Consider the following 22,170-nt stretch of genomic DNA (forward strand, 5'->3'; position numbering starts at 1 on the left):
CTTATGTGAGTAATGCAGAGTGGACCTGACTTCACAATTCACCTTTTTCGAATATATTTGCTTGTTTCAGGTGACAGCTTGAAATTCTGACTGACAAAAAAGATGATTGCATGGCACAAAGGATTTTTTTGGGGGGTGGGGGGGGGCAGTCCAGATCAGGCGGCGGGGGGGTGGGGGGGGTTGTTACACACAGGTTTCACAGCCAATCTTCCATGTCCCCATGTCCTCCCACCTGGTTCTCCGGGGGCCCTTTTTTTTCTCGAGGCTCCTCTCCTCCTCCTCCTCTCAGGCCTTGGAGAAGTTGGAGGCGGACGTGCCCGGCTGCCCGGGGCTGGCGCCGTGGTCGTCGTGCCAGCGGTCCACGCAGCGGCGCCGCGCGTTCATAAAGAAGTTGCTGACGGTGCTGAGCTCCAGGCCGAGCTGCTGGGAGATGGTGATCTGCATTTCCTTGGATGGACGCTTGTTCTCCTTGAAGATGGCGATGAGAGTGCGGCGCTGCAGGTCGGTGAAGACCAGACGCTGTTTCTTGGGCGCCGTGTTGCGGTCCTTGTGTTGCTCCTGTTCTTTGCGCTTGCAGGCTTGGTGTGGATGGCAGCGGTGGGAGGGATGGGGATGAGAGTGGGAGGCAGAGAGGGGAAAGGGAACACAAAGCAAGGTAAATATACAAAAGTGATTGTGTTCCTGATTAGATGGCAAAGGCAGACGGTAGAGGGAAGTAAAGTAACTAAACGTATCATTAGCCGACACTTAAACACATAAGAAGTTCTTTATACAGCGGCGGAGATTCTACAGCTCCATCTCTATTGCCATATTAAAGTTGATTTAAAGCTAATCCATGCCTCCTGCCCAGTGGGAATATTCCTTCCATCCTGCTGACAGGGAGCCAGCCTGCGGTGAGAGAAAGACGGGGTGAGGAAGAGGAGGGAGAGAGGAAGGGGGGGGGGTAATACTGGCTGTTGCCTGCTAGCTGCTGTTTGATTCAATATTAATGCAGTTTGAGTCGCAATGGGGGACTGAGCGACTGTTGCACAAAAGTAAGCATTTTGTGTGTAAGTGTGTTTGAGTGGGTGCATGGGGGGGGGGGAAATGAGAGATAGAGGAGGGGCGGACGCACAGGGAAAGAAACGGTTTGGAGAGAAAAGAACAGAAAAGGTGGAGGAGTAAGACAAAGTGTGTGTGTGTGTAGCTGGGAAGAGGAGGGAGGGGCGGCGAGCGAAGGAGAAAGAGAGAGATATTGACCGACTTTGCTGTAGGAATTGGGGGGGGGGGGGTTCTCTGTAGGGACTGAGGTCAGAATCTCCCCCCCAGCAGGTCTACAGTCTGCTACTTCAAACGGAGCCCACTGGAGCCCACTCTATTGAGCTCTGAGAGGGTATTTATAAACCAACCCTCCCCAAACACAAACACTCGAGAGGTGCACGCAAGCCCCTTCCCATGCACGAGAGCAATTTTCAAAAGAAAAACTTCTACGTTTGGAGGAGGGGGGGGAGGGGGTGTAGTGAACACAGAAATGAATAGTTAATGGAATGCTGTATTGTGGGTGAGTGTGTTGTAACTCAAAGTATTCGTATAGGAGACGGGTGGAAAGCAGCGGACGGGTTAAAAAAGAAAAGTGTGTGTGTGTGTGTGTGTGTGTGTGTGTGTGTGGAAGGTTAAGCCACCACCTCTGCCGCCACATGTTCCCCTGCTGGCCGAGGGATCGAACGCTGCCCGAATGGGCTGTGTGTTCCTCTCGGCTTCCCTACTGTCTCAATAAAACGGGAGCAAATTGGAGAGCGAGAGAAAGGGAGAGAAAGGGAGAGAAAGACGCCGTCCCTGTGGGGTCTCCACCTGCTGCCTGTTGGCATTGTCTGATACTTTCATACCCGCCTTCAATAATGTCTCACTCTCACGCTGTGTGTGTGTGTGGTGATGCATTTAAGGACAGAATATAATTTTGTTTCACCCTCCCTCTTTTTGCAGTGCGTGAGTGTCTGTGTGTGTGTCAGTGTGTGTGTGTGTGTGTGTGTGTGTGTTTGGAGGGGAGGTTGTGATTATGCTGAAGTGGCTGGAGCCAAGCAGTGGCGCTGTGTGTCTAATTACAGTGGAACAGAGCCCATTGATCAGCCATTGCAGTCCAATCTGTTTACTACAGATGTCTAACCTGCACACGAGCCCATCCGTCATATTCATATTTCACATCAACGCCGCGGCTATATTTATCACGCGCGCATGCTAGCACGCCACATCGCAAATCCAAATCCATGCTTGTATGTACATCATCGTATATATCGTTGATTTATTGCGGGATTAAGGGTAGTCATGACGACGATGACAAGGGGGAGGAGGAGGAGGAGGAGGTAGTTTAATCATTTGGACTCGGGGCTGAGATTATTCACATTGTCTCAGGAGGTCATGTGATCAAGGACACAGAGGACAAGGCATTAAGGGAGCGAGGCGTCGTATTTCTCGTGCGAAGATGCTCTAAACACGATGACATAACGAGCACTTCTATAACCTGGACGCGTCTTCGAGTGGCACGGTCCCAAAATATGATCCGGTATTTCCAGGCGGAAACGTGGGCTGATGTGATTTATTAGAACACAGATCCATCGCTTCACTGGGGTCAGACTTCTCATTGGAGCGTACACGTCAAAGGTTTGTTCTACATACGTCAGTTGGTAAAGTCTTCTTGCAGGCGTCGTCCTCAAATAATTACGGAGAAGGGTTTTGATCATCTAATAAACTGGGGAACCACACGACCTTTGACCCTGAAGGTCGGAAGAGATTAAATTAATCCGGAAATTAAAGCTTCCGAGGTTCCACCAGACACTGACACCCATGTGCATATAAAGCTTTATAAACACGGGTTGTCATCGCTCTGCATAGTTATAAGCCCTCATAAATATCCATGATACTTTATAACAATAATACTTCATAATTGATGGTCACACATTTGTGTTTCTTTTGCAGGAATCATAGCGTGTATATATATATATATATCTGTTATAATCACATTACAACACATTAAGACAATGATTATGATGCATTATTTAAGGTGGGGATTATAGTTATTATAGTACACTATGATCCTGGCAAAAGATGTGAGTGTCCAGTAATTATAAACTAAAATGATAGTTGAGTTCATGTCTTTCTATAATGCTTTACATTTTTTTATTATTGAGCATTATGGACATATATGCAAACACATATATATATATATATATATAAACATAATTATACAGGGCTGCAGTTAATTATATATAATATTTAAAATCCATTATAGACACAGGTGCTTAATCACAAAATGATTTTTCCCACTGTGGGGAAACTCCGCAGCACCAGTCTGCAGTTTTCAGTTCAACATTTCTAATGATTTGTATGCTAACGCAAAATAAACGAATGTTACCAAAATATTCTGCTGACATCGTTACAACAACACGAAAATATCTGCATCCGAGAAACACGACCGGCGCATTAAACGGGTCACAGGGCGGAGGCGACCGCAGCTTCCAGGCCATTCATCCGTCCAATCATTTGCAAAAATTGCACCAGAAGTTCCAGGGCAAACCAAAACATAGATTTTTTTTTTTTTTAGGAAATGCCCACACGCGTGAGGATGCTCACATGTCGGGAGCCCCCTCCCCCCCCCCCCCCCCCCCTGCTGACCGTGGGAGACGCTCCCACTCCTCCCAGCAAAGAGCCGCCATCCCCTCTGGCTTTGACTTGTGAGGAAGAGGATTGCTCTCAGGACGATGAGCCCGAACATGAAGAGGAGGAGGAGCAGCCGCTCTTCACCTCGCTGAACAAAAGGTGGAACACATACACACTACACACAGTTGTTCTAGCGATGGCTACTTCTCTTCACACTCTTAACATTTAAACACCACTTGAGTACAGATGTGTGTCGGCATTCGCCGCCTGACGCCGCAGCATTTCTTATATTGGACTTTGCGTTTGCAATGAATTCCTCTGCAGCATTACAGTTAATATTATCATCAATACAGATTTATTGCTATCTCAATATTTCAGTCCGCACTGACTTTCCATTTTTTTTTTTTCACGTAGCCTCCAGTTGACCAGAACACCTGCACCCCCCCCCCCCCCCACACACCAGTGTGTGATCTTTTTTTCTCCTGTGATTCTTCCAGATGTACGACCTCGCCCAGGTATATGCATATAATAACACACACACACACACACAGCATTCATGATATTTACATTATTGCAATATCTGCAGAAAGTAGTGAATAAAATAATAATGTTACCAGTCAAATTTGTCTGTGACTTTGATTATTGTGCATTTTCTCTTCTTTTCTTCAATAAATTACAGCCAACCCACGAGTGTAAGCGGCGCACAGAGAGAGTCTGTAACCACACATGTATTCAATTATTTAAAAAGGTGCTGAATTATTTACACTGTATCATCGTATGTGTATTCATATCACCGTCTAATTTTTAAATATCGTCAATATCTGTGAATCGCAACACACACTATAAACTGCTTTGTGCATACGTGTATCCTATTTTGACTTAATAGATACAGTATTAAATACAGTAATATCCAGTAAAGGTGCTTCATACAGTAAAATTGTGTCTTACTTTCCTTATTTTATGTACTTTCATCAAAGTAGAGAACGTTTAACGTGTTATGAAACGTCTCTGTGTCACTGTGTGTGCAGTAGAACCAACATATAGCAACAGAAAGGGAATTATTTCCCAAAAAATCTATTAAGTGACTGTTTTTAAGAAGTCCACCAAGGTGTGGGGCGAATGCTTTGGAAACTAACTGCTGGTCACTATTTATAATTACAATTTGTAGGACTTTATTCTCTTTAAATCCCCAAAAGGTTCAGATACAAGACACAAAGATCTCCTCATTTTGTTTGTGTGTGCAATAATAACTGAGTCGTGGAAGGGGGGGGGGGGGTCTCTCTCGCTTTCTTTCTCTTTATTTGTATCTCCCCTTTCTCTCTGGTCTCTATATTTCTTTCTATGTGTCTCTCAGTCTCTTTATTTCTCTCTCTCTTTCTTTCTTTCTCTCTAGGTCTCTTTCTCTCTGTATTGTTCTCCCCCCCCCCCCCCACAAATCTCTCTCTTTCTCTCTCTGTCTCTTTATTTCTTCCTCTCTCTTGGTCTCTTTATTTCTCTCTCTCTCTCTCTCTATTTATTTCTCTCTCTTTCTCTCTTTCTCTCTCTCTCTCTCTCTCTCTCTCTCTCTCTCTCTCTCTCTCTCTCCCTCCCTCTCTCTCTCCACATCCCTCCGCCGGCGTGTCACGTCCCGCCGCCCCATCGACCTCTTGCTTTGTGCCGCTCCGGTCGGCAGGTGTCGCTCTCGGCTGCGCGGGGCGTCGCGCCGCGCCGCTGCCTTTTGCTACAGGGCGCTGGATTTAGCTGATCGATATCGATCGATCGGCGAGGAAGGGGGGCCCTGAACCAAGCTCGGCGTTAGAAAAGGAGAAGAAGAAGGGGAAAAAATCGATCATTGCAGCTTTTAGAGCTATACAGTGGAGCACCGAGCGGAGAGGCTCGTGCACAAAGAGCAACTGGACAAGGGCAGAAATCCCGGTTTTGGTGTTGAGTGTTTTCCGGGGCGCGCGCCCCGCTGCGACACGCGGGCGGAGAGAAATGTGATTAGTATTTCTCTCTCTATGTCTGTGGACTGACCTACTTTGAATGAATCGCCCATGCTCCCCCCGCGCACGCGCAAAGACATCCACGGCTGTCATTATTTTAGTGGCGCGTTTTCCATCTAATCATATTGTCTTCCCCCTGAATGACACCTCAAGGGCCTCCTCGGGGTCTTTTCTCTTCAACATTCCTTAATGAGTGATTCCTCATCCAACTCCTCTCTCTCTCTCTCTGCTCGGGATGGAAACGGGGGATAACTTAGGCCTATTTCTTTCCCACTCATGACATTAATATTCTTCGCTTCACGACCAACCAAGCGAGGTTAAGAGAAAGGCCCTGGGTGTTCGATATCGATCGATAGATTCGTGAATAATTCGTGTGTGAAATTCAGTTCGTCCAATTAATTATGCCTCGGAGGGAGGGGGAGGAGCGGTGAGCCCGCAGAGGAGATTTATGAAGGCGTGGAGAGATGCGAAAAACACGCCATGGCAGGAAGGAAGGAAGGAGTGGAAGCCGTGATGATCATGTAGCTCTCTTTGCGCACGAAAATAAATAAACAAATGAAAGAAAATCAGAGATGGGTTGGAGAGGAAGATGAGTCAATGATCACCATCATCACCATCACCTGTTCCACCCGTGTGTACTGCGTGTTCACAGCTGTCTCGGGCCTTATCATAATACATGTATAATGTATATATGTATATATATATACATCTATTTGGAGATGTATATTATATATATAAAGAGCAGACTAATATATATATATATATTAATATTATATATACATATATATATATATATATTGTAAGATCACACGTAATTTAATTAATTTAAAACATGTTTTCGGGTAACTGATCGGCACCTTTATACTATATACACACACACACACACACACACACACACACACACACACACAGAGAGAGAGAGAGTCCACTCTCCAGATTGTAAGAAGCATGATTTGGCAACTTGATGTTTTGGCTTCGAGTCCATATTTATGAAGTTGCGTCTCTGCTGTTTTTCTCACGCTCTGTTGCCTTGAAGATGGATGTGTCGCCGCGCGGCCCTCTGTGGATATAGTGGCATCTATTTCATGCTGCAGGGCAATGCCAAGCCCCCCTCCTCCCCCCACCACCTCTCTCTCTCTCTCTCTCTCTCTGTCGCCAGGGCCGAAACACTTCCGAGCTCGATACCCCTTAATGTAATGAGTGAGAATTGGTGTTAATATACTGATAACGCGACACAATGTGTTTGTTTGTGTTCTCCAGCGACTCAGCTGCGAGGCTTTTCTTCTGCAGCACTCCAATAACACTCCACCTGAACTCTGGTACACCTTCGCCCACATCCAACCATTATCATCTGTATATCTTGTATTTATATATATATATATTTATATATATACATTTATATATATTTATACATATAAATGTATTTATATATTTATATATAAATGTATATATATTTTTATATATATATCAAAACAGTATTTTCTGTCAGTTTGAGATGCACAACATGCTGATAAATATAATATGATGCCGCTCTGTTTTCACACCAACGTGTTATTAGCACCCCAGTGGTAAAGCATGTAAGTAAATGCTGCTTCAGAAGAGATTCAATAATCGGTGAGGGCTGCTGCCGATGAGCACGCTCCTTATGAGGTGTTGGATAATTAAATGCACTCAGGCGCATGATTGGGAGAAAACGTGTGACTATATTTTAACCCGCCTTATTATTATAATTATAATTTTTCTTGCTCGTTTAATAGCAGCCTTGGTCCGAGTGGCTCTATTGTTGGAGCAATCCTCTTTTCCTGCGTGCAGCATTGATTTAACTCATTGCTTTGACCAGTTATGCGTGATGGCGGTATAATGGTCATGATGCTTTATTTTTGTTTCATTTCACCCACAAACAACAGGCGTCAGTTATGAGTGTATATTAAGAAATTATTTAGCGGTTGACTTATGACATGCCCCCCCCCCCCCCCCCCCCAAATGTCAATTAATAAACTATTCAACCGCTGCTTGAAATCACCCCAAACAATTAATTCCAAGTCATTAACATTTAGAGAAATGCACGCCTCTATGGGGTCTCGTTTGGAGGATGCGGTGGTGTGTGTATGTGTGTGTGTGTGGGGGGGGGGGGGGGTCCTGTGAAACCACCATGTGTGCCAGCTCTCAAACTCCCTTTTAAGCTCCTTTTCATTTGCTAAAAAGAGTTTACACACTTTTTAAAAATTGTTTTATAAACTTCCCTTAATCTGCCTGAAGCTCGTTTATATAAAACACAAAGAAAACCGGTGAGATGAGTGAACTTGAGCTAATTGACATTTTATCACTAACTTGTGAGTATTTATCTGGATATACAGATGTGTGTGTGTGTGTGTGTGTGTGCACATCGAGTTACATCACGTGATCACGAAAGCGTTAATATTCTTGAAATGTCACGCTGCCACTTCGCTGTTCATTTCTTATTTGTCGCAGGAGAATCTGCAAACTGATCTGCAGTCAGATGATATTGTTTATTCTCCACGGAGAGACGAGACAGCTTTTCAATAGGCAGAATTCTCCAGATTCAATTCAATACAGTTCTCACTCAATCATGTGAAGAGAGTCAACAGGAATATTTCTACACCGACCCTTATTGCGGAGAACTAATTGCATTGATATGGTCTATTTTCACACCAAGCATATTAGATTGAAGTAAATGAAGAGGTTTTTTTTATTATTCTGTATCACGTTATAGTCTCTTTCGTTTTTTTTCTTCCCGTTTTTTATTTTTATTTTCTCGATGCTTCATTTGTGTCTTTTTACCTAATCAAAGTGTTCCAATTTATTTTCATTCCTCCGTTTATTATTTATGCATTTTAGGGCAAAATCGTTTTAATAAATCCGTGTGAACACTAATTAAATACAGATGTGGTAAATATTAATAATACAAAATCAAATAGGATTGAAAGATGGGAATGTAAATTATTATAGTATATTTTTGCATTATTAAGACTGCAGTATGTTACTTTGTAATAAATGTAAGTCTATCAAAAGACCAATGCAATCAACACACACACACACACACACACACACACAGAGAGAGAGAGACACACTCTGCAGAAAACCTGAGTAACTAACAGAAGAAACAACAGTCAGCGTTTTCATATCGGTTCAGTAAAGCAACAAATTATTAATTTCAGTATAACCCGCAGCCTCTTCGTTACAGGCTATTTAATAACATGAAATATAAAGGCTATATGCGCAGCATCGATTCAATCATCAATTGATTTCACAGTCATTTTGTTCCTTTGTTGATCTGTGTGGGGTTGCCCAACCAGAGTTTCGGGTTGCATCTGTGGGTACGATAAGCTGTGTGTGTGTGTGTGTGTGTGTGGTTGTGGTTTCGTGGAGATCGACCCCGCAGAAAGACTTACAGGTTCCGTACCAACCATCTGCAGGCTCTGGTTTCAAAAAGGCCCGGAGAGCTGGAGGACGGGACGTGTCATCAGATGGCATCGATTGTATTGTTGTTGTTGTTATTGTTGTTGTTGACATGACTATCAGAGATGAATGAAAACGAGACACGCCGTGTGTGTGATGTGCTTTACAGACTGTGCACGTGTAGATTTATATAACACCTCATTTCATCACGTATATTGGCTTATTTTTATATTTTTAAATCAACGAGTGAAACAAACGAGCGAAATGTGACGTCATTCCTCTTCTCACTTATCGCCCCAAAATATTGCCACTTGTTTTTTGTTTTTTTTCTAAATAAAACCACATGAATCATTGTAGGAAATACGTGGAATAGCCCCCACACACACAGACATCTATTTCTCAGTATGAGTTTATATCTGAACACCTAGAGTAACTTGTGTTTTAAGAACCCAGCCGTGTTTATGTGACGTCACTCCCCTTACGTGTCCTTCATAAGCTGTGCATTAAACATGCCGTTATGGGGCCTTTCATAACCGATGGCCTGTCAGGGAGTCGGAGGAGCAGACAGTTTTCGGACAGCTCGCCCTCGACACAGATTTACAACCAACAACAACAACAAAGTATTCCATTACTTATGACCAGCCACATCTGATCAACAACAAGGAGGTAAACAAAAAAGGATGGTGTTTGGATAATTAGGTCAAATGGCGTCACTAAAACGTGACAGTATTTGATATGTGCGCATGGAGCACGTATATTTTTGGGGAGAGGCAGGGGGGGGGGGTCGTCCCCGCGTTACATAACAGCTTCATCGACACAATGTGCTCCGGTCAACATTTTAATTGCTCAACAGTCTGCTCTTTGGAACCGACGCTTTTTTCTTCCGACGCTCTTGTGCAAACCGCTGCAGATTGCGGCGGGTCAACAAGCCACGCAGTGTGATGATGACGCATCTTCACCGCGCATCTCAACCGCGCAGACACTTGAGGGCGCGCATAGAGGAATATAAGGAGATTTAATTATGATTATCTAAGGGTTTAGGCCCTATTGTGTGTGTGTGTGTGTGTGTTTTCTTTTGCCTGCATGGGAAGGAGGGGTGCACGCGGTGCCATTAACCCTTTGATGCTAGCCGCGTGCATTCAGTCGACTCTGCCAGCAATTTGATTTAAAGGTCATTCTCTCCTATCGATCCGGTTTGGCGAGGGGGCGACGGAGTAGCGTAGGAATTGATCATCTAAAATAGAAGAGACTCTACCGAGTCCAGACTGCTGCTGCATTTCTAATTGCAGGCACGCCCGCCGTGTGAATTGGAACAGTGCACGTGTGTGTACGTGTGCGTGTGTGTGTCTGTGTGTGTGGTTGCGTGTGATATGAGAGAAGTCCAGACTCCTGCCTCAGACGCAAATCTGATTTCTATTCAAATTACATTACAAAAATCAAAAATAATAATAAGGTCGACTGCAGTCAGAATTCCGTGAGGGTGTGGATGTATATGAGCGGGAAGAGTTCACGAGACGGTGAACTTTAAGTCGTATATGTGGAGCTATAAACCTCCCAAGATTTTAATGTCAGTGTTTTTGTAAGAAAAACATGTTTTACCAGAGCACGCGCAGCGGTTGTTGCAGCGAGAAGGCGCGAGAGCATGCGTTGTGTGTGTGTGTGTGTGTGTGTGTGTGTGTGTGTGTGTGTGTGTGTGTGTGTGTGTGTGTGTGTGTGTGTGTGTGTGTGTGTGTGTGTGTGTGTGTGTGCTATGAAGGGTGAGTTGTTAATGGGAGGAATGGTGTTGCATGGTGGAGATGGAGGGGGTTGCATGGCTGCATGGCGCAGCTCCAGAGATGGAAAGCATGAGGCCGGGGGAATGGAAATCGATACAGATTCAGGGCTCGCCAGATCGGCCTTAACAATGTGGCGCTCAACATCCCGAGCACACACACACACACACACACACAGACACACACGCATGCACACAGGAGAGAAGACACCGGGGGAGGCGACACATACACAGGCTGTCTGTATAGCTCGTGCTATGATATTGCCCTCGTATTATATGCAGTGGTGATAACAATATGGAACTGCATCCTCGTTTAGATGTCGTCTTCTCAAACACAGCCAGAGTGCATGCGTAGTGCCCCCCCCCCCCCCCTCCCGCCCCCCATTCCTATACGATCACTTCCCACGATGGATTCAATTCTGAATATTCATATCAGCCTAGACGACATGAAGATTAAAGTTGTATGTATCAAATGCCCCCTTTCTCTCTCTCTCTCTCTCTTCCTCCCTTCCTCTCTCCACCACATGCTTTCCTCATCTGATGCATAATGCCGAGGCGTAAGATGTCATTTCGCCTGGTTAACGCGGGATTTAAACAAAACAGCCCCGAGGTATAATCTCCAGAAAGTGACTGTTGCTCTCTCCCACCGCAGGATTTTTGTTAAAGGCGTCTCGGGTCCTCGCAGCACACGTCGCCGATGTGCTTAACGAACAACGAGGCTCTGAAACCGCAGCTGCTCTGTTTATTCGTCCCCCCCACCCCACCCCCCGCCCCTATCTTCCCCCCACACATCAATTATTAAAGTACCGATCGATCATTTCGCGGGCTAACATCAAGCCATCTCTTCATGAAAAAGAAGGGAAAATAATGTTTTGGATTAACCCGCATCAATCACATTCTAATGCCCTCACCAATTAAACCCATTATCCCGGTTATTTGTTTGTGTTTGTTTGGGTGAGCAACCCCAAAATGAGGACGACCCAGCAGCAACAACAACAAGAAAGAAGAAGAAGCTGGAGATGTGATTTTAAATGGACTGGCTTCGTGCTGGACTATAGGGTGCTGCTGGGTGCTGTGATTGACTCGGTTGTGAATTGTAATATTGATCGATGGGTGGATGCTGTTGGATGAAATAATGGTGTTTGGGGCTGAGAAGAATGCTATTATGTATTGGTACAACTCCAGTTCACCACCTTGAACTGTCCTCAGCACGAGAGAGGAGAACCCCCCGCAGTTCAATGGGCAGCACATTGCAGCACCCTGGACAGCGCCTTGAAACCAACCCTGTATCACAAAAATTACGTTCCCCCAGACCTAAAATGCAATTTGCAGTTACGTTTGACTGAAACGTATTTCTCTCCAAATTACGTTTGACTGAAACGTATTTCTCTCCAGATTACGTTTGTATTTGACGTATTATAATAACAAATACGTCTCTGATCAACGTATCTTTGCCGTTTGTTATCTCTCTTTTCTACAATGCTGTTATGAATTGTAAAAAGCGTCCTCTAGTCTTATTTATTATTATGTTATATATGTTGTTTCGCCTGCGTATTCTGACAGCAATAAGCGTTGTCGGATCATATGAATTGGCGTGAAGACTTGCTGCTGGTGACTCTCCTTTATTTTCTTTTTAGGTGACAATACATTAATTAAAACTCGTAAACTATCACCACCTCATCACCACCTTAACAGAGTCAGTCCCATACGGGTCAAATCAACTATTAAACTTGTTATAAAATGCGCATCTGTCCGTAATCTATACCATAAAGTTCGCATTTTAACCTAAAAAAGTGCGCTTCCTTGTTACCTTTCAAAATAAAAGTCCGATTTGTCTGTTAAGCGGAAGTAGTATAAAACGTCTATATTTATTCAAACAATACAATATAAAAGGCATACATCAAAATCAATAAGGAAAATGCTGAACAGTCAAACAACTCAAAACAATAAACCCTTCATGGGGTTATTTACAGGCGTGTTTACTTCTCATCAAACAAAAGAGCAGGTATCTGGAAAAATCTGGGAAATAATTTGGGAATTGTTAATAAAACATGATTTACCCTTCAACTTCCACTGATATGCATGCAAACTAATACATCGCTTCACACACACACACACACACACACTGACAGAAACACATAGACACTCACATACGTACACACACACACAGGCAGAGACACACACATACTCACACAGACACACACTCTCACGCACACACTCTTACACACACACACACACACACAGACACACACACACACACACACAGAATGACAGACACACACAGACACACCTCACACAGACACACTCAGACACTCATACATACAAACACAGGCAGAATCACACACACACACCCACACACACACACAAATACACATGCACACACACGCATACTCTGCAGACTGACCTTTGACCTCCCAATTGTCTCTCAGATATAACCCTACTGCTATATATTAAATATATTATATTTACCTAACTATAAGACTTTGAGGTCGTGAGGAATCCCCTCCAAAAGATTCACAAGAGAAAATTGTCACCGTGCCAATAACCCTTGTACGATCCTTAAAACCAGTCTTTTAGTTAATTTTGCACACTTTCAATCAACTTAAAGATCTGGATTCTTTTCAGATTCAAAGAGGGCCCTCTGAATATGAATACCCTACAGTTTTGGACCGATAGCTCTGAGCTAAGGGCCCCAAAAACAGGTCCAAAGGGTCAAATTGGGTAAACATGTCAGAGCTTAGCTTTCTTTTCCAGGTTGTAGCCACTCCCAAATGGGGTAGAATACAATTGAAATTGTTCATATAGTACAAACATTTGAGGAGTTGTTAACCTTTGAAGGAAGGAATTTTGTTTTTTCCGGGTTTTTAAACCCTTCCCAAGCAGGGATGCTAAGTGCTATATGTGGCCAGCCTACATGGTTGGGACCCATTTGGGAGGGGCTACAACCTGCAAAAGAAAGCTAAGCTCTGACATGTTTAGAAGAAAAAAAAGCTAAAATCAGCCCAAACTCACAACAGGGTCTCAGATTTGTTAAACCACACACCCTCTTCAAGTCCTGGATTTCAGACAGCCAATTAACTCTTGTGGGTGTTTCGGAGGAAATTTCACCCCATCACCTCATTGTAGGCTCTGTCCTGAGTGTCTGTGTTCAATTTGGGATTTCCAGGACTAATATTTAGGAGATTATGGCCATTTTTGCACTTGTCAAAAAATATGCAAATTTAAGAGAATAAGGCCCAATTTGACCCTTTAGACCTGTTTTTGGGGCCCTTAGCTCAGTGCTATCGGTCCAAAACTGTAGGGTATATCATATTCAGATGCCCTTCTTTGAATCTGAAAAGAATCCAGATCTTTAAGTTGATTGAAAGTGTGCAAAATTAACTAAAAGACTGGTTTTAAGGATCGTACAAGGGTTATTGGCACGGTGACAATTTTCTCTTGTGAATCTTTTGGTGGGGATTCCCCCCACGACCTCAAAGTCTTATATTTAGGTAAATATAATATATTTAATATATAGCAGTAGGGTTATATCTGAGAGACAATTGGGAGGTCAAAGGTCAGTCTGCAGAGTATGCGTGTGTGTGCGTGTGTATTTGTGTGTGTGTGGGTGTGTGTGTGATTCTGCCTGTGTTTGTATGTATGTGAGTGTATGTATGTGTGTGTCTGAGTGTGTGTCTGTGTGTGAGAGTGTGTGTCTGTGTGTGTCTGTCATTCTGTGTGTGTGTGTGTGTGTGTGTGTGTGTCTGTCATTCTGTGTGTGTGAGTGTGTCTGTCTGTGTGTGTGTGTGTGTGTGTGTGTAAGAGTGTGTGCGTATGAGTGTGTGTCTGTGTGTGTGAGTATGTGTGTGTCTCTGCCTGTGTGTGTGTGTGTACGTATGTGAGTGTCTATGTGTTTCTGTCAGTGTGTGTGTGTGTGTGTGTGTGAAGCGATGTATTAGTTTGCATGCATATCAGTGGAAGTTGAAGGGTAAATCATGTTTTATTAACAATTCCCAAATTATTTCCCAGATTTTTCCAGATACCTGCTCTTTTTGTTTGATGAGAAGTAAACACGCCCTGTAAATAACGCCATGAAGGGTTTATTGTTTTGAGTTGTTTGACTGTTCAGCATTTTCCTTATTGATTTTGATGTATGCCTTTTATATTGTATTGTTTGAATAAATATAGACGTTTTATACTACTTCCGCTTAACAGACAAATCGGACTTTTATTTTGAAAGGTAACAAGGAAGCGCACTTTTTTAGGTTAAAATGCGAACTTTATGGTATAGATTACGGACAGATGCGCATTTTATAACAAGTTTAATAGTTGATTTGACCCGTATGGGACTGACTCTGTTAAGGTGGTGATGAGGTGGTGATAGTTTACGAGTTTTAATTAATGTATTGTCACCTAAAAAGAAAATAAAGGAGAGTCACCAGCAGCAAGTCTTCACGCCAATTCATATGATCCGACAACGCTTATTGCTGTCAGAATACGCAGGCGAAACAACATATATAACATAATAATAAATAAGACTAGAGGACGCTTTTTACAATTCATAACAGCATTGTAGAAAAGAGAGATAACAAACGGCAAAGATACGTTGATCAGAGACGTATTTGTTATTATAATACGTCAAATACAAACGTAATCTGGAGAGAAATACGTTTCAGTCAAACGTAATTTGGAGAGAAATACGTTTCAGTCAAACGTAACTGCAAATTGCATTTTAGGTCTGGGGGAACGTAATTTTTGTGATACAGGGTTGCTTGAAACTGACCTGCGGGAATAAGGAATAAAGTCCCTCATATGATTGGTAGGGACATAAAAAAACAACAGTGTGTAGCCTCCTTTGGTTTAGCATGCATACCATTAGTTTGCAGAAAAGCAATAACAACTAAAGACCAATTAAACCATCAACCCCGTGCTTAAAGTTTAAGGTGTACCATGCGGGGAAATGAGCGTTGGCATTGCAGAGATGCGCGGAAGGGGAGGGGTGCTGTATGGGGGGGTTGGGAGGAGGAGGGGTTCTCCAGGATTAGGCCCGTGTAAACTGCGTGTAGTCCATTGAAACGTGAATAGAGGCCTCCCACCCTTAACAATGTTTTTCCTCCGTGGCCCCTGGGTCTTGACCTGCGCACCCTGGCACGTGCTCCAGCCATTCAAATGCTAATAAACCCACTGCGCTTTTTTTAATTTATTTTTTCAACTAGAGGGGACCATCACATGCACAAAAATGAGAAATGGGAAAGCACCATTTCGTGGTATAATATAGCGGACGTTTTGGTGATACGGTTGCATACTTTCTGTGGTGTGCAGCAATTGTTTAGACGCGTGAATATTTCATAATGATAGCGAAAGACCGCGTAACCCCAACCCCCACAGGACGAATGATGAGTGCATTACACACAAACGGAACATGATTACAGCAAAGAAAAAAAAGGTGTGCAATAGCGTTGGTTTTTTCTCTTTCCAACAGCTGTCCCCCCCCTCCCCCTTTTCCCGGCTCCCCCCATTTGCTCCGGGGGAGAGACCAATGGAGAGAGAGTGCTGAGGCGGGATAATTGATAGATGCACTGGCTATCCTTATCGATCAGGGCTGTATTGACCCGACCAAATACATTGAGATGGAGTGTGGAATTCAACACAGATGCAAAGACGAATTGTTTTCATCGTTAATGCGATCTTTAAATGCCTCCTCGACCTCACTCCGCCCGCGTCTTATTTGTGTAGCTTTACAATGAAGTTGCCTTTTTATTGGTACAGTACAGCCGACTGATGCATTTGCTTTGAGACAAGAGGAGTATAGGAGACACCCCGCACGTTAAAGCTGCATGCCTGATGGGTGCAATGAGTCTGCATGGGAAGAACACAATAGCTGGCACGCCTGTGGCTCTTTGCCCTCGTTGCATTAGGAGATGTTGAGCGTGAAGGGCACACATTTCCAGCCCCAGCCCCCCCCCCTCCACACACACACACACACACTCACAACCCGGTCCATCTCTGCTCTGCTTCTCGTTTCAGGGGTGGATTGTCATGTGTGCGCGCAGACACTGGCATTTTCACATTAGCTAAGCAGGGCAGCTGCATTGATTTGTGTGACTGTGATGAATTTGGAATAGTAATTTGAATTTATTGATTGATGTGGCCGAGCGAGTATAGGCCCAGCCTCACTTTCAGCACCCCCTCCAACTCCTACTTCCAGCCCACATGCTGCACCGAGGATAATGGTGATTTTAAATGCAATAAGTGAAATGTTGCTCGGAGCATTTGCATACAAGTCATTTGTCATTTTGGCCTTTTGTGACTGCGGGTTAACGCACAAAAAAAAGCGCACAACACGTCTGCTGCTATAGCGGGGAATAAAGCACGAGTGGACATAATAAAATGTATTTGTCAATATGATAAAAATAATAACACATATCGTCACTGGATAATTTTAAGAGCTTATAGCACTAATTTACATTCTACAACTAAGTATGCACGCACGTACACGCACGCACCTTACATCTAGGCTGCCCTATAGGCCCTGACCACATTACAATATGCACGTGCCACTCCAACATGTCAATTGAATTGGGGGGAAGGGGGGGGGGTATCCTGACGCCGGGCGTGGAAGATATAAAACCCCACAGCCCAATTAGCTTTAACAGCAGTGGCACTTAAAGAGACAATTGTGGAGTGTTTAAATCTTTATTTACCAGAACCTGCACTAAATGCGCAAAGGAACAATTTACATGCCATTAAGTGCTTTTCAATAGCGCATTGACTGGAACTAAAATATGCCACTATATCTGCTTAATTGAACCGGTTCGCTGAAATACGACGGAGAGGCGCTGATTGACGTTTGGAAGCGCGCGCACGTCTAAACTGGGCCTTTACACATCAATGAGAGAGGGAACCTCTCACTAGCATCTATTTTAACTCCACTGCGACGCCTCTCGTTTTCATTTACGTCCTGTTAATCAGGTGCTAAGTGTTAAAGGATTTAAGGAAGTCGGGGAGGGGAGAGGGGGGGTCCAATCACTGCTTCTAGTGTGATAATCTTTGCGCAATATAGTTCCAAACGATGGATGGAAAACGTGAACCAGAAAAGACGTAGAAACAGCAATGTGCATGAGCATAAGGGATGTCAGACCTTTTTGGAATTGTATCAGCCATAATTTCACAAAGCACCATAATTCAAATTGTTCAGACTAAACAGGCCCTGGTCCAACTTCGGAGACCCCCAGAGTGCAGAGGAGACAACGCAGGCCAAGAGATAGACGCATCTGTTTGTGTCTCTGTCTTTCACATCCAAATCGATCATTTATCAGTGTGCTGGTCTGAAAGGGGACGCCTGGACCTGAAATATTGATCCATAGGAGGTCATGCTCCCTCCCGACTCTTTGGCCAGGCCTCAGACGCAGCCTTGTTTGCGGCAAAGCGCTTATATTTGACAGGGGGAGTGCCAGAATTACTACATCAAGTTTGTTTGATACAAATGAGTGCAAAGTAAAATGGAGTATTTGCGTTGCAGTGATCTCTTCGTGGACGTTCAGCTCCAAGTAACAGCTGTGAGATGTAATCAATTTTGATCACATCCTGCTTTGATTTCCTTTGTTTGGCTTCTTTCTGCGTGCGTTTTTGTTTGTTTGTGTGTGTGTGTGTGTGTGTGTGTGTGTGTGTGTGTGTGTGTGTGTGTGTGTGTGTGTGTGTGTGTGTGTGTGTGTGTGTGTGTGTGTGTGTGTGTGTGTGTGTGTGTGTGTGTGTGTGTGTGTGTGTGTGTGTGTGTGTGCGCGCGCGCGTGTGGGGGTAAGGGGGGGAGAGAGAGAGAAGGAGAGAACACGAAATAGAAAGCGAGTGAGACAGTGTGAGAGGGATGGAAGTATATCCATGCTCGACTCGTGCGTAAAACCGCTGGATGCGTGCGTAAGAAGTAACACATCTGTGCCGACATGCTTTCGCACCTTGTCTGCTTTGGGGAGATGCGTCCTCCCTTTTGTTTATATCACCTCCAGTGTTGCACACAGTCTGTTTATACTGTCATGGATCGTAGCATCAATCAAAATATAGATTTGGCCCAACATTTAACACCCCAACCGTCGTGATGAAGTTTTACTCGATACAATCGACTAATAACTTCTAGTAATGTCTGTTTGAGCAGCTATTGACAGTCTCGCCACATTGACTTCTAATTGATCCCTCCACATCACTCAGGTTGGGAGCTGTCTCCTCACTCACCTGCAAGCCTGAGCGCCGACATCCGCTGGAACTCGGGCTCCTGGAGCCACTTCCACATCCTCCTGAACGTCTCCCGGCCAGACTTGAGTTTACTCCACGGTTTAGGATTCCGCAGCAGGTCAGACAGAGTTCCCTGGGACCGGCACAAGATCCTCTGAGCAAAGATGGCCTGGGGGATGCTGTAGCGCTTGAGTTCCGCCGTTATTCGCTGTGCCACCTCCTTGGTGTTTATCTCCTCCACCTGCCCTGACCCACCTCCCTGCCCGCCTCCCACCACCGTCTGCCTGTCCCGCTCTGACAGCATGGACCCGTTTGCCTGAGAGTGCGGATGGCTGTGATGGTGCATGCCGTTCAAGGATGTCATGAGTCCGGCCCCGTGGCCCCCGAGACCCCGGGCCAGGTGCTCCTCGCCCCGGGACAGCATGGCTGCGTGGGACTCGAATCCCCCCGAGGAGATCATCTTGTCGTTGGAGAGGTGAGCTCCGGGACCGTAGGCGCTGAGAGACTGCTGGGAGTTGTGCAAAGACCCGAGTCCGTTGGACAGCGGGGACAGAGGCTGCCCCATGCCGGACATATCTTTGGGGTAGTGGCCGTAGAGGTTACTCATGGAGGCGAGGCTCCGGTCGTCCCTCATCATGGTGAAGCTGCCGCTGACGTTCCCGGCCGCGAGTCGCTGGTGCGCCGGATGATGGTGAGCGTGAGCGTGCGGGTGCGGATGGTGAAATTTCTCCGATACGGTGGATATTGGCGGCAGGTGCTGCAGCGGCGTGAGGGTGGTGTAGGTGCTGCTCAGGCTCATCCCGGAGTCGCACGACATAGTCATCGCCGGATGCAGGGGGCCAGACAACGCGTGGTCCGTGCGGTAGTCCCCTGCTCCCTCCAGTATCGAGGCCATGCTGGACACCATGGCTGACCGTCCGTGCGACACCAAGTTCCGATGCGACGACTGGCGCGCGTGCGGGGAGTTCATTAAGTCGTTCGTTTGATGGGAGTGAGGCATGCCGTGCAGATTCCCAATGTTTTCCATTGTAAGCTCCATTGTTGAAAGGATCTTTATTTCCACCCCTACTCGCCGCGCTCTCGCTCTCTCCCCCTCGCTTCTCCCCCTCTCTCGCCGTCGCTCTTTCTCACACTCCTTTCCAATAAATTGTGAACGATTTCAAAGCCGAGCCATTGATTGTCGTTGCCTCTCTTGCAGTCAATCCAGCATGGCTTTAAAAAAAAGATCGGGGTCCCGGCCGCCACACAAACTGCGCCGCAAAACCGCTGCTCCAGTGTGTGTGTGTGTGTGTGTGTGTGTGTGTGTGTGCGTGAGCGCGCGCGTGTGTGTGAAGGTGTCTGCGCCTGCCAGGATTTCTCTCGCTGTAGAGCACCTTCCACTATACCCAAAGCGCCGCGCCGCTCCGCTCTCTCTCTCTCTCTCTCTCTCGCTCCGTGTGTGTGTATATGGACGTGGCCGCGCTCATGTTAAGATGAGCTCGAGCCTGTGCGCATGTGCGCGCACCCGCGGTGCGTCCGCGCACTCTTGTCTGGGGCCATCCTGACGTCACTGCCCCCCCCCCCCCCCGCACCCTATATGTCATGGGGGTTGTTCGTGTTGCCCGCTGGACCTCAACACCCCCCCCCCCCCCCCAAAAGAAGATTGCATTAGACAAGTTGTGAAGATAAAACACAGAAGTGCAGTGTGTGCAACGTTTACCCTCCGATGGATAAGATGGACTTGTTTTCTCTGATAAAGGCGTTTGACACGGCGCCAGCAGCACACGTGACCCCCCCTCTCGTGAAGGTTAAATATTAATTGACATGTGTCACATGGGGCCACGAGTGTAATGAGAAAACCACACGTTATCTTGAGGAGGTCACAGCGCTCAGCCCCATTCGCCTTCTATCTATTCATTCAATTGAAGATGCTCGGAGATGTTTGCTGTATGATGTAAATAACGAATTATTAAAAGAGATTCAGATGCACAGTTTAGGACCGTGTGCATGACCTTTGACGCGTTTAAATAATAACCACGTTGCTTCTCTTGAATCTGAAATATAATGTCTCGCCGTCAAATTTCACTCATAACTTTTATTATATATTTTTTATTCCTCCAGCAAATGTTACTGAAAAAAATCTGTCGAGGTCTTCGCCTCGAGGCTTTGACCTCTTTCGCATCTTTGCTCTTCGGATTCAGACAACGATGAAAAAAAGTTTGTTCTTTTTAACTCCAATAAACTCCCGTAATGTGTTCGCGTATCACAAAAAAAAATTTCCATCTCAAAACTTGCACGCTCGCTGACGTCCATCCAGGTCAGCAATCCATCAATGTCACCGTGCGTATGGATCGGGAGATGGATCAGGAGATGCGTCGATATCAGCTGGTGCCTATTGCAGGAGCCGCAATATGGAGGCGACGGCAGCACGTTGAGATCGAGGGATTGCGTAAAGGCCCGCGTTTTGGAGAGTAAATATATTTACTTCCGGTTATGGGGTGGATGCGTGCGAGCATATAGTACAATATAGCCAATATTACATTTGTTAAAAGTGGTAAGTCTGTAATATAGCACACGCTTTCAATGACGACTAATAGTTGATATTGCATTTTATTTTATTTCTGGTGTTACATGCTATTTCGTCCCCAGAGGATCAAAACAATATTACGCCCATGACGCATATAGCTTCACAACATAACGTACATGGCGGGGTTGTTGTATTATTGTCCAGCGCGTGCAGCTGTCAATATTATAGGGTGAGACGTGTAACACGAGAGTGCTAGGAAATGGGCATGTTTTAGATATGTTTGAACACGAGTGTGTATGAGAGTGTGTGTTTGTGTGTGTGTGTGTGTGTGTGTGTGTCTGTGACCACAGCAGCCCTCAGTAGGCCTTAAGTTGCTGTGTGAACTATATATATGCAAACTCGTGGCATTTACACCGATGTTATGTAAAATGAGCCCATTAGGATTTCGAACCGGAGCTGCATTGAGGGGGGAAAGAAGAAGTCCAAGAATACCGGAAGTGGCATCACTAATCATGTGCAAATTGCATGAAATAATTTCCCTGACCAGTGTTTACCAACAGTTAGGTCAACGCCATCCATAACTTCACTGATGAATTGTGATATCAGAGGCCTTGGATTCTCTCTCTCTCTCTCTCTCTCTCTCTTCAGCTCCC

General features: G+C 45.2%; 1 protein-coding gene across 1 annotated transcript; it reads right to left on the minus strand.

Annotated features, from left to right (window-relative positions):
* Positions 1-209: 209 nt before the first annotated feature.
* On the minus strand, positions 210-20,050 carry onecut3a (one cut homeobox 3a). The gene is made up of 2 exons (XM_056414936.1): positions 19,012-20,050; positions 210-578 (listed from the first exon to the last, which is right to left on the minus strand). The coding sequence occupies exons 1-2, from the start codon at positions 20,048-20,050 to the stop codon at positions 286-288; spliced, it is 1,332 nt and encodes a 443-aa protein (XP_056270911.1). The 3' UTR covers positions 210-285.
* Between the last annotated feature and the right edge of the window lie 2,120 nt (positions 20,051-22,170).

The sequence above is a fragment of the Pseudoliparis swirei genome, chromosome 5 (assembly GCF_029220125.1).
Source record: "Pseudoliparis swirei isolate HS2019 ecotype Mariana Trench chromosome 5, NWPU_hadal_v1, whole genome shotgun sequence".
NCBI lineage: Eukaryota > Metazoa > Chordata > Actinopteri > Perciformes > Liparidae > Pseudoliparis > Pseudoliparis swirei.